This window comes from Scyliorhinus canicula, chromosome 8 (assembly GCF_902713615.1).
Source record: "Scyliorhinus canicula chromosome 8, sScyCan1.1, whole genome shotgun sequence".
Lineage (NCBI taxonomy): Eukaryota > Metazoa > Chordata > Chondrichthyes > Carcharhiniformes > Scyliorhinidae > Scyliorhinus > Scyliorhinus canicula.
The window spans coordinates 136,869,425-136,882,993 of record NC_052153.1 but is presented as its reverse complement, the minus strand read 5'-3'; the positions used below and the strand labels follow the sequence as shown (position 1 = coordinate 136,882,993).

General features: G+C 46.9%; 1 protein-coding gene across 5 annotated transcripts in view; it reads right to left on the bottom strand.

Annotated features, from left to right (window-relative positions):
- Window positions 1-13,569, bottom strand: part of LOC119970525 (ATP-dependent Clp protease ATP-binding subunit clpX-like, mitochondrial) — a 92,155-nt gene that overhangs the window by 76,776 nt on the left and 1,810 nt on the right. For 4 of the 5 annotated variants that reach the window (XM_038805293.1, XM_038805297.1, XM_038805294.1 and 1 more), the window contains exon 2: window positions 7,448-7,611. The exons of the other annotated variant lie outside the window; for it this stretch is intronic. In XM_038805293.1, the coding sequence (XP_038661221.1) occupies window positions 7,448-7,611 (164 nt within the window). The remainder of the gene's footprint in view (window positions 1-7,447; window positions 7,612-13,569) is intronic. 5 annotated transcript variants of the gene reach the window in all.

Here is a 13,569-nt window from a genome sequence, read left to right as displayed (position 1 = left end):
AAAGACCCCTTTATCCCCACTCTCTGCCTTCTGCCAGTCAGCCAAACCTCTATCCATGCCAAGATCTTACCCTTAACACCATGGGCTCTTAACGTATTTAACAGTCTCCAATGTGGCACCTTAACAAAGGCCTTCTGGAAATCTAATCTCTCTGGTTCCCCTTTGTCTAACTTCCTTGTTACTTCCCAAAAGAATCATTAAATGGTTTTAAGAAAGAGATGGATATATATTTTGATAACATGCGGGTTAAAGGGATATGGGCAACAGGTGGGGAGGTGGATTTGAGACCAGGAAGAGTATCAGCCATGATCTGATTGAATGGCGGAGGAGGCTCAAAGGGCTGAATTGCCTACTTGTGTTCCTAATTATTATGTTCCTATGTTCCAGCTTTGGTAAGGACAATGGAAATAAAGACATTGAAAATCCCACCAGAAGAACAAAACAATATTGGAAGGTAAGAGCAGGAGTTTGACCACTGTGGCTGAGTGTATGCAGGAGTCTCCATCCACTTTCTGTAGTTTCATCAAACTTGTTGTCTTGTTTGGATAGTGTGATCGTCAACCAGGATACTGCAGTTTGGTCCTCACAGCAGGAGTCCAACACACTGAGGAAAATATGGTACAGTATTTTGAAGGCACAGTTTTCTACAAATTGACACCATTTGGTAAGGTGCCCCATTTTTTGTCTGCTGATGGTCTAGAAAGGTACTTATTTGTGGGTCAGCTCATTTGTGTAAAAATGTCCAAAACAGAAATAATAGATGGGAAGCAGCGAAATTGGAAAACAGCCTTTCAAAAAGCTGAAGGTAGCATCAGCAGTCTGGGGAAACATCACTTGAGTAAGGAATTGTGCTTAGCTCAGTGAGTTGACTGCCAATAAGTTTGACTAGATACCTCATCGCTGTTGCTGTGCTACTTTATAAGAATGTCTAACACAAGAGAGGGGATAAGGGGTTGGCACAAGTGCAGAGAAGAAGATGCCACAATTTCACTGAGTCTGATTTGCAAAGCTTTGGGAATTAAATAGAACACAGAAAAGATCAAGGCCCAGGTTTGCACCACAATGGAGATGCTCCGTCATGGTAAAAATAGTGGAAATGACAAAATTCCTGGGCGGAATTCTCCGTTGCCCGAAAATCGCCAAAGAATCCATTCTGACGCTGGAATCGGGCCGGATGCCGGTTTGTGAGTCTCCACTCCTTTCAAACCTGCATCATCGTGATGCGCGCCACACACAGTTGCAATGCCTTGACAACTCATCGGCTGGCCCGCTCGTGATGCTCCCCCCCGATGGGCCAATTTCCCGATGGCGCGGGACACGTGTCCTCATAAAAATCATAAACCCGGCTGTGGACTGTGTCCAGCGCCGCCACACACAGCCGGGATCCATTCCGTTGGCCGGAGAGGCTTCAGCAGGGACTGGGGGGGGGATTGCCAGGGGCTGGGTTGTGGGGTTGCAGTTTGCAGGTCGGTCAGCACATAGCCGGTGCCATAATGTACGGCGCGACCGCTGCAGGTTGTCAGCCGAATTGGGCGGGAGTGGTGCCGGCTACGATTTCTGCGTAAACGGGGATTCTCCACCCCCGCGCCGAATGAGATTTTGGCCCCACATGTTTGAGTCGGCAAGGTTGGATGCTCTGTTTAGGGAATGGGAGGAAAAGGGGGTGCAAGGGATGAGGGTTTTGTTTTTGGAGGAGCAATTTGTGAGCTTGAAGGGGTTGTCGGAGAAATTTGGGCTTTCACAGGTGGATACATTTCAGTATCTACCCCAATTCGCAAATTAATGAAAAAGATCTTTTCGACATTCCTTGTGGTGCCGTCGTTCTCGTTGTTGGAGACGGTTTTGTCGTTGGCAGGGATGGAGGAGAGGAGTACCTCAGGGATTTATGGAAGGGTTATGGAAAAGGATGCAGTGTCGGTGGAGGAGGGCCAAGGCTAAGTGGGAGGAGGAGTTGGGGATTGGAGCTGGAGGATGGGGTGTGGTGCGAGGCTCTGCATAGGGTGAATGCAACATCGTCATGTGCTAGGTTAGGGTTGATACAGTTGAAGCTGGACTGGTGCATCGGTTCCATTTGATCAAATCCAGGATGAACAGATTGTTTACGGGAGTGGAGAATGAGAGTGAGCGTTGTGAGAGGGGCCGGCTAATCCTATGCACCTGTTATGGTCATGTCCCTATGCTTGTGGGTTTCTGGGTCTCCAACTTTGGATCCATGTCAGCAATTTTACAAATTGAACTGAATCCCTGTGTAATAGGGGTGATATCTGGGGTGTCTGACCTGACAGAGCTGCAGACTGAAGCAGCGGCCGATGTTCTGCCCTTCACCTCGCTGCTTACTCAGAGGCGGGTGCTGATCGATTGGAGGTCAACCTCTCCACCCAGTGCCTCAGTATGGCTGTGGGGATCTTGTATCTTGAGAAAGTTAAGTACGGCCTTTTTTAGGAGGGTCAACAGGAGTATTACGGTTTTTGTATGGGCGCATGGGACTCCGAGGGTGAGAAGGGTGTTTTTGGAGCGGGGCAGGGATAGGGGGGGGTCTGGCGCTGCCCAACCTCTGTGGGTACTATTGGGCTGCCAACGCAGCGATGGTGCGTAAGTGGGTAATGGACGGGGAAGGGGCAGCATGGAAGAGGATGGAGATGGCGTTCTGTGTGGACACGAGCCTGGAGGCGCTGGTAACGGCGCAGTTGCCGTTCCCGCCAACGAGGTATACCACGAGACCGGTGGTGGTGGCTACCCTCAAAATTTGGGGGGCAATGGAGACGGCATAGGGTAGAGGTGGGGGGCTCGACGGAGTCCCCGATACGGGGGAACCACCGGTTTGTTCCAGGGAGCATTGATGGCGGGTTTCTTAACTGACATAGGGAAGGTATTAGGAGGTTGGGGGACCTGTTTGTAGATGGGCGGTTTGCGAGCTTGGGTGAGTTAGAGGGGAAGTTTGGGCTCCCCTCGGGGAACATGTTTAGGTATATGCAGGTTAGGGCGTTTGCCAGGCGTCAAGTGGAGGGGTTCCCTCTGTTGCCCCCACGTGGGGTACGGGACAGGGTGCTCTCGGGGGTGTGGGTTGGAGGAGGGAGGATTTCAGACGTGTATCTCATAATGAAGGAGGAGCTGAAGGGAAAATGGGAAAAGGAGCTGGGTGAGGAGATTGAGGAGGGGACGTGGGCGGATGCCCTGGAAAGGGTGAATTCCTCCTCTTCTTGTGCGAGGCTTAGCCTCATACAGTTCAAGGTGCTACATCGGGCTCATATGACCGGGACAAGGATGAGCAGGTTCTTTGGGGGCGAAGACAGGTGTGCTAGGTGCTCGGGGAGCCCGGGGAACCATGCCCATATGTTCTGGGCATGCCCAGCGCTGGGGGTATTTTGGAAGGGGGTAGCAAACACGGTGTCGAGGGTGGTAGGATCCAGGGTCGAGCCAGGCTGGGGGCTCGCGATATTTGGGGTAGCAGTGCAGCCGGGAGTGCAGGAGGCGAAAGAGGCCGGTGTTCTGACCTTTGCGTCCCTAATAGCCCGGCGGAGGATTTTGCTTCAGTGGAAGGATGCGAGGCCCCCAAGGGGGGGGTTTGGTTTTGGGGGTTTTTCTTTTTTTTTTGTTTTTTTTTTCCGTTTTTGTTGTTAATGCTGTTTTCTTGTTGATATTTTCTGTTTTTGATATTTTGTGAAAACCTCAATAAAAATTATTTTTTTTAAAAAGAGAAAGTTAAGTACATTGTGAGGTGAGCAATTGAAGAGGTCTACTAGAGATAGCAGCCATTTACCTTGCAGTTTAAAGAGCTGGTCACTGTTAGTTGCTGGGGAGTGGGGAGGGAGGAGGGGAGTGAGATGGGAGTTCTGTTATTGGTGGTCTTTTTCTTTGGGTGGTTGTTATTGTTTTTGCTAATATATATATAAAATTGAAAAAGGCGCATAAAAATGCTAAAAAAAAGTTAAACATCATTGGTGAAAACTGCTTAAACACATTGGAACTGTCAAAGCTGACAAGAGGCACGGTGGCACAGTGATTAGCACAGCTGCTTCAAAGCGCCAGGGATCTGGGTTCGGTTCCAGCCTTAGGTGACTGTGTGGAGTTTGCACATTCTCCCTGTGTCTGTGTGGGTTTCCTCTGGGTGCTCCGGTTTTCTCCCACAGTCTAAAGATGTGCAAGTTAGGTGGATTGGGTATGCTAAATTGCCCCTTGGTGTTCAAAAATGATGTGCAGGTTAGGTTAAACGGTTATTGGGATAGAGCGGGGAAGTGAGCTTGGGTGGAATACTCTTTTTCAGAGTCAGTACAGGCTCGATGGGCCGAACGGCCTCCTTCTGCATTGTAGGAACTCTAAGCTGTCAAAGAACTATCAAAAATATTGTCAAAACTTATTGGGACTGTTAAAACTGTCCATGTTTGCTGGGCTTCAAATTTTTTTTTTTAAAAGAGTGCTTGGTATTTAATTATTTCAGTTGACATAAACTTGGGGAATATCATTATATTATTTGTACTACAATGATTTTGCAAACTAATGTTGCCATGGTTGGGTGACTGTTAAGTGAGCAGTTTGTGTAACTGCTCCAAGTTATTATGGAACAAAAATGTTTGTTTTCACAAGAGATTAGTTGAAGGAATTTCTATGTATTGATTTTTTGAAATTGATGACAGTGTTTTTATTTCATGCCACCATGGCTCATGCTAGATGGATACTCAGTGAGTTGGCATGGAGCGGGTAAGGAAAAGGCTGGTGGGTGGCAGGCATGGGTTGGCATTAGTTGGAACAAAGTTGGTGTAACAGACAGAGGCGAATATAGCAAGAAAACTATCAACTGAGGTCATCTTGTGAACCCGGAGCAGAAACCTGACAGGCAAGTTGGGCATGTTGTGATTGGTCACTTTGCTAACTCTGTACAATAAAAGGATTCTCGCAGCATCCAAGAAGAAAAAGGAAAGCATTACAACCCAGGAACCATTGTTACAGTGGAGGAGCCAGAACTTGGAGCTCATAGAACAAGAACAATCACTGTAGAAAGAAGGCCCTGAGATTGGAGCTCAAAGAAGAAGATATCCACATCGAGTGACTGAGCCTGGCCAGCTCCCTCACTCAACCGGGTAATACCTAGATCTCAGTGATCTCTGTATTATGATCACAGAAATCATGATTAAGCTAGCTCTTTTGAATAAAGTACTAAATTCAGATGTCTTTAAGCCAATCAAGCAGGGGATTGGCCAATGTTGACAGAGGAGGTACATTGGTGGCATAGTGGCAAACTAGTGGCATGGTGGAATACTGGCAGCATGGTGGCACAGTGGTTAGCACTGCTGCCTCACTGCCCCAGAGACCCAGGTTCCATTCCGGCCTTGTCTGTTTGGAGTTTGCATGTTCTCCCCATGTCTGCATGTGTTTCCTTTGGGTACTCCAGTTTCCTCCCACAACCCAAATATGTGCAGGTTAGGTGGACTGCTCATGCTAAATTGCTCCTAGTGCCCAGGGATGCAGTAAAGTTACGGGGATCGGGTGGGGGAGTGGACCTAGGTAGAGTGGTCTTTCGCAGGGTCGGTGCAGACTCAGTGGGCCATATGGCCACTTGCTACACTGTAGAGATTCCATGATTCTCTGATGGAGATCATGAGGGTACAAGGGCATGAGGTTGGGCAGAGGGGCATGAATTGGCAAGTATTGGAAGTCATGGGGGTGGATGGGGGACATGAGGTTGTATAGGTTGGCAAGGATGAGACAGGGGGAGTTTGTAAGGGTGAGGACTCATTGTTTTAATCATTGCCTCAATTAAACGCAACAAGATTCAGGAAAACAGAGGCAGGCTTCTGCCCATCCCACGTCTGTACCCGACAGCCTCTGCACTAGTTATGGGGACGGCAGATCAAACTTCTAATCCAGCCCAACTCCCACGGAACTAAAATCAGAACTGCAGGCCACCATTTTTAAAGGTCAGGTTTGCAGAGCTTAGGGGGGCACACAGTGGTGCAGTGGTTAGCGCTGCTGCCTCACGGCGTCAAAGTCCCAGGTTCGGTCTTGACTCTGGGTCACTGTCCGTTTGGAGTTTGCACATTCTCCCCATGTCAGCGTGGGTCTCACCCACACAACCCAAAGATGTGCAGGGTAGTGGATTGGCCATGCTAAATTGGCCCTTAATTGGAAAAAAAAGTTGTAAATTCTAAATTTATTTTCAAAAATGATTTACAGAGCTTGGCATTCTCCCGTCTGTGCGCACCTGACCAGGGAGCGAAGCTCTGGACCCAAGTGTTTCCATGATACGAAATGCCATGTGAAGGGAGATGGCCATGTTATAGAGCACCAATTTTTCTACTCTAGGATTCCATACCCGCGCCAGAAAATATTCAAGCACCTCACCAAGGCAGACAAGGTAACAAATCAGCCAGCTTCATATTTTCCCCTTGCATCACAAACACCAGGATGCTCTTCACCCTCTAAAAGTGACAGCTAGACAAGCATCACTTCATAATGCACTCTAATTAGGGTGGCCAATGACTCAATCCTTACAGTATAGCTACCCATCTCCTATAATAGCAATTATTTGGCTCGCAAACATAAATCCCTTCCTCCTCTATACCAAACAAGCTAATACCACAATGGTTCTTACTTCACCTCACCTATACTGTTTGGTACACTCCTCAATTAATAACCTTGCCCTCATGAGGGAGAGAGAGAAGTGCGGTATATCCTACCGAAATTCTGCCTGACTCTCCCTTCGTTAATCCAGTACACTGCTCCTACTTCTCCATGAAGTTGGCCTGCAAACAGGGAATGGCATCAATATCTCTTGGTGGTTTTATGCTCTGAGACACTCAGGAACAAGTCCACACGGTGAAGGAGAAATTCCCAGATAATTGCTGCAAAATAGTTATTTCTGCTGCAGAATTCACTATTCCAACTCTCTGACTCACAAACTCCTCGCCTCTGACTATCTCAGCTGATTATGGTGACTGATGCACATTTCAAATCTCACTCTAATTTAGCCCACGTGCATCCTGAGACCAAAAGCGGAAACCTAAAGCTATAATGCCATTGAACCTCATACCTAACTTATTCAAAATGGAGTGGGAAGTTCACAATAAGGGACATAAGAGCATGAGAAGATTCAGAGGCATGAAAACTAGAAAAATAACATCTTTAACATATCACTAGCAAGTAAAGTTTTCACTCCAATAATGTGCTGACATTACACTGAATGGAATGTAGAATTTTGAGGTCTTTGGAAGAATTAGGATTGCGGGCTTTGCAGAAGTTAATCACCAATTTATACAGTAATGTCTATGTAATAATACAGTTCAGTAGTATTGGAAAAGAAAAGTCCTGTTCTATTGGACTTCATTTCTCGTTGAATTGCTTGACATAGAAGCACAAAGGAAGAGGAAGAAATTTTTAAAAAGTAAATCCACATCCTGTATGGATCGAAGGTTATTCAAGTAAATGTAAAAATATAAAATCGCACTCATACCTGTTTGTTCCACGTATGATCTTTATCACAGTCGTCATCCTTTTTGGCAAATGCAGGAGTTACAGAAAATGTTCTCAGTGGGCTATATGCTGGCTTCTGGATCAGTTCACAAGATGTTGTTGCTATGGCCAAAAGTTTGGTGGCTGGTACTAAAACTTGGCAGACTAATAGTAACAAAACGTTTAAAGGACTAAGAACATGCTGTCCAGTCATTTAGAGTTATGAACCTAATTATTTTAATTTCAACCCTTACCATTTTAAACTTAACTTAGCCCCAGCCTTAAATTATATATGCTCTTCATTATTTAAAAATGCTTAAAAACTTGATTTTTTAACCCAGAATAGGGAATTCATTAGTTCGGGGAACAGACAGGCATTTCTGGGGCTGCAGATGTGACCCGAGGATAGTGTGTTGCCTCCCTGGGGCCAGGGATGTCACTGAATAGCTGCAGGGCATCCTAAAAGGGATGGTGATAAGTCAGAGGTCGTGGTACCAATGATATAGGTAGAATGAAGACTTGCATCAAGGATTTAGGGAGCTAGGCAGCAGATTAAAAAGTAGGACCCCAAAGGTTGTAATCTCTGGACGACGCCCGGTGCCATGTGCTAACGTGTAGAGAAAAAGGGGAATAGAGCAGCTAAATGCATTGCTCAAGGTTTGGTGCGGGAGGGAAGCTTTTAGATTCATGTTTCTGTGGCCCAGCCTCCAAGAGAAACCTATTTATGTGTATTTGCAATTGTCTGAGGTATTAGAAAGCCTGATAATGACTTGCTGCATCATGTCTCAGAGTATGGAGGCATCTTCTTCCACCTTGTGTTGCATTTAGAGGGAAGTATCAGGACTCGGAGTGTGTACTCATTCCTGTGAATGATGCCTCTCATCAACAGCCTGTGTCATCAGCTCTTGCATTCTGATCAAAGCACTGGTGTTATTGAGGATCAGGCATTCACCATCCCCACCAATTTGGAGAGGTTGTTGCACTGCCTAGATTGGGGCCTCAATCCCACTGTTGACCCATGGTCTGCTCTCCCAATGATCAGTGGGAGTGATGAACCAGTGTCATGGGTGCCACAGTGGCATGTGCTGTCTTCACTCATGATGGTGGCATTTGTGCCCTATCATCACCCCCTCTGCTAATGCCCAACATATAAACAGAAAGCCATCAGACTGGCAAACTGCCTGGTACAGACAAGATGCTTTAGTCTGCAGTCAAGCCCTCTCAAGCCATCAACAATGGATACTTCATGGCCACCTTGTACCATCAATGTTCAAGCCACACTTGCACAATATCTCTGGTGTCACCTTGGCCGTGTCCTACTTCTCATTACCTGCTGCTCCTCAGCAACATCATCTGAAACATAATGCCTGTTTCTAGTGATGATGCCCAGCACTGCCTCACCACCACTTCTCTAAATCCCCCTACTACCTCTATAAATTATCAGACTGCTTGTCAAATATCCTGTACTGCAACAACATTCATTCCCACAAAATTGGAAAGGCTGAAAGCATAGTCTTTAGCCCCAGCCACAAAAATCGTTCCCTATCCACTGACACCCTGCTGAAACCCTCATCCATTTCTTTGTTACTTTTAAACTTGATTATTGCAGCACATTCCACATTCTTTCCTCTGTACACTGGAGGTCATCCAAAACTCTGCTATCCATGTCCTAACTTTCACCAAGTTCCAATCAGCCATCAGTACTATGACTGCTAACTCACATTGGTTCCAGGTTAATTAATGTCTCAATGTTTGTCAAGCATTTGGTCATCTACTGTAAAACTTCCTTATGAGGCTGGGCGCCAAATGTTGTTTTACAATGCTCCTGAGAAACGTCTTGGAATGTTTTATTATGTAAAGTTACTGGGCTGAATTTTATGCTAGTGGCAGCACCACCACCACTACACACATCACTGCCCAAAGGCCACACCCCCAACCCACCCCTGGTGTAAAAGTCACAGGGAAACCCTTTGCTTGGCTGGCACAGTCCACAGCCAAGTAACGCCATTATTTGGTTAAAGGCAAAATTCCCACCTCCAACGGAGAGGAAGTCTGCTTCCGCGAGCCATTGACCAATCAAAGGATTGGATTGAATTTGTTCATTGTCACGTGTACCAAGGTACAGTGAAAATAATTTTTCTGCGAGCAGCTCAACAGATCATTAAGTACATGGGAAGAAAAGGGAAGAAAAGAAAATACATAATAACAAGATATACAATGTAACTACATAAGCATTGGCAGGGGATGAAGCATACAGGGTGTAGTGTTAATGAGGTCAGTCCATAAGAGGGTTGTTTAGGAGTCTGGTGACAGTGGGGAAGAAGCTGTTTTTGAGTCTGTTCGTACGTGTTCTCAGACTTCTGTATCTCCTGCCTGATGGAAGAAGTTGGAAGAGTGAGTAAGCCGGGTGGGAGGGATCTTTGATTATGCTGCCCACTTTCCCCAGGCAGCAGGAGGTGTAGATGGAGTCAATGGATGGGAGGCAGGTTCGTGTGATGGACTGGGCGGTGTTCACTACTCTCTGAAGTTTCTTGCGGTTCTGGGCCGAGCAGTTGCATACCAGGCTGTGATGCAGCCCGATAGGATGCTTTCTATGGTGCATCTGTAAAAGTTGGTAAGGGTTAATGTGGACATGCCGAATTTCCTTAGTTTCCTGAGGAAGTATAGGCGCTGTTGTGCTTTCTTGGTGGTAGTGTGGACGTGGGTGGACCAGGACAGATTTTTGGAGATGTGCACCCCTAGGAATTTGAAACTGCTAACCATCTCCACCTCGGCCCTGTTGATGCTAACAGGGATGTGTACAGTAGTTTGCTTCCTGAAGTCAATAACCAACTCTTTAGTTTTGCTGGCATTGAGGGAGAGATTGTTGTCGTACACCACTCCACTAGGTTTTCTATCTCCCTCCTGTATTCTGACTCATCGTTATTCGAGACCCGGCCCACTATGGTCATATCGTCAGCAAACCTGTAGATGGAGTTGGAACCAAGTTTTGCCACGCAGTCGTGTGTGTACAGGGAATAGAGTAGGGGGCTAAGTATGCAGCCTTGCAGGGTTCCGGTATTGAGGACTACTGTGGAGGAGGTGTTGTTGTTCATTCTTATTTATTGTGGTCTGTGGTCAGAAAGTCGAGGATCCAGTCGCAGAGTGGAGAGCCAAGTCCTAGGTTTTGGAGATTTGATATGAGCTTGGCTGGGATTATGGTGTTGAAGGCGGAACTGTAGTCAATAAATAGGAGTCTGATGTAGGAGTCCTTGTTTTCGAGATGCTCTAGGGATGAGTGTAGGGCCAGGGAAATGGCGTCTGATGTGGACCGGTTGCAACGGTATGCGAATTGCAGTGGAGCGGTATGCGAATTGCAGCGAATGGCAGCTCTCTTGTACCAGCAGCACCCCTGAAAGTGGTTGTCAGTAAGTAAGCCACGATGGAGCTGGATATTCATCCTACAGGCTGGATGTTTGACACTGGTCTTACCCGCCATGGGTAAAATCCCAGTGACAGTGGCAGGAGGCTCTTAGTGGCCATTACTTGGCCACCGAACAGTTTCAATTGGCCAACAGGCAAGCAGCCTGCCTGATGCCTCCCATGCCACTGGTGACATTGCAGCAGAGCAGTAAGGGACGGGTAGGAAATGGGTTGGTGGCAATGCCATGGTGCCCAATATTATGGTTCCACTCTCATTCCCCTCATCTGCAATTCCGTCTGGAGGGAGGGGGTTACTGTAAGTTTCAGACGTATGTAAGTACAAGCTGAAGTTTGATTCGGTTACATCCAGAACATGCAAAGTGCTTAGTAGTCAATGTGTCAAATACCTGAACGTCAATAAAAGGGACCCTATTGCTTGATGGCATTGATTCTATCAATGATAATATAGACATCAACAGCAAAATAAATGAATTTGAAGTGTAAGGAAAGAAAGACTTGCACCGGGTAGGCGGTGGCATAATTGAATTGTTACTGGACTAGTAATCTAGTAATCCGGAGACCCAGGATAAGGATCTGGGAATGCGGGTTGGAATCCTACCACCGCAAGTGATGGAATTTCAAATCAATAAAATATCTTGAAAGAAAAGTCCAACCATGAAACCACTGTCGATTGGCGTAAAAACAAATCTGGTTCACTAATGTCCTTTAGAGAGGAAATCTGCCATCCTTACCTGGTCTGGCCTACATGTGCTCCAGACCCACAGCAATGTGGTTGACTCTTAAATGCCCTCCGAAATGGCCCATCAAGACACTCAATTATATTCAACTGTTATGAAAACACAAAGGAATGAAACCGGACGGACCAGCCAGCATCAAACCAGGCATCGGAAATGACAATGACAAACCCAGTGCTGCCCACCCTGCAAAATCCTCTTTACTAACATCTGGGGGCTATTACCAAAGTTGGGAGAGCTGTCTCACAGACTAGTCAAGCAACAGCCTGACATAGTCATACTCACAATGTTCCAGACACCACTATCACCATTCCTGGGTATGTCTGGCTCACCGGCAGGGCAGACCCAGCAGAGGGGCAGCACAGTGGTATACAGTCGGGAGGGAGTTGCCCTGGGAGTCTTCAATATTGACTGTGGACCACATGAAGTCTCATGGCTTCAGTTTAAACATGGGCAAGGAAACCTCCTGTTGATTACCATGCACCGGCCATCATCAGCTGATGAATCAGTACTCCTCCATGTTGAACACCATTTGGAGGAAGTACTGAGGGTGGCAAGTGCGGAGAATACGCTCTGGGTAGGAGACTTTGGTGTTTATCACCAAGAGTGACTCGGTAGTATCACCATAGACCGAGCTGGCCGGGTCTTAAAGAACGTAGCTGCTAAACCGGGACTGCAGCAGGTGGTGAGGGAACCAACAAGAGGGAAAAAGATATTTGATCTCATCCTCACCAATCTGCCCGCTGCTGATGCCCATGATGGTATTGGTAGAAGTGACCACCGCACAGTCCTTGTGGAGCAAAGTCTTACCTTCAACATTGAGGATACCCTCCATCGTGTGTGGCACTACCACCGTCTAAATGGGATTGACTTTGAACAGATCTAGCAACGCAAGACTGGGCATCCATGAGGTGCTGTAGGCCATCAGCAGCAGCAGAATTGTATTCAACCACAATCTGGAACCTCATGGCCCAGCATATCCCCCACTCTTACCATTACCAGCAAGCCAGGTGACTTTGTCTCCACAAGGTCTGTGCGGTGGTCACATCTAACTATACACTCATGGACAGATACATCTTCAGCAAGCAGATTGGTGAGGATGAGGTCAAGTATGTTTTTCCCTCTTGTTGGTTCCTTCACCACCTGATGCAGTATCAGTCTAGCAGCTATGTCCTTTCGGGCCCAGCCAGCTCGGTCTGTGGTGGTACTACCAAGCCATTCTTGGTGATGGACATTGAAATCCCCGACCCAGAGCATTCAACCACAATCTGGAACCTCGTGGCCTGGCATATCCCCCATTCTACCATTTCCACCAAGCCAGTCATCAACCCTGGTTCAATGAAGAGTGCAGGAGAGCATGCCAGAAGCAACATCAGGTATGCTGAAAAATGAGGTGTCAACCAGGTGAAGTTACAACTTAGGACTACTTGTGTACCAAACAGCATAAGCTGTAAATAATAGACAGAGCTTAGCGATTCCAAGCAAACGCGTCAGATCTAAGCTCTGTAGTCCTGCCACATCCAGCCGTGATTGGTGGTGGACTACTAAACAACTCACTGGAGGAGGAGGCTCCACAAACATCCACATCCTCAATAGTGGAGAAGCCCAGCACATATGTGGAAAAGACAAGGCTGAGGCAGTCACAACAATCTTCAGCCAGAAGTGTTGAACGGATGATCCATCTCGGTCTCCTCCGGAGGTCTCCAGCATCACAGATGTCAGTCTTCAGCCAATACGATTCACTTCAGCAAGAAATGGCTGAAGGGACTGGATACTGCAAGGGCTATGGGCCATTACAGCGTTCAGTGCCATTAGCGACTCCTCATGAAGTAGTCCATGTTTATATGCAGCAAGACCTGGACAGCATTCAAGGTTGTGCTGATAAGCGACAGGTAACATGCAAACCACACGAGTGCTAAGCAATAGCTATCTCCGACAAAAGAGAATCTAACCATCTCCCCATGAC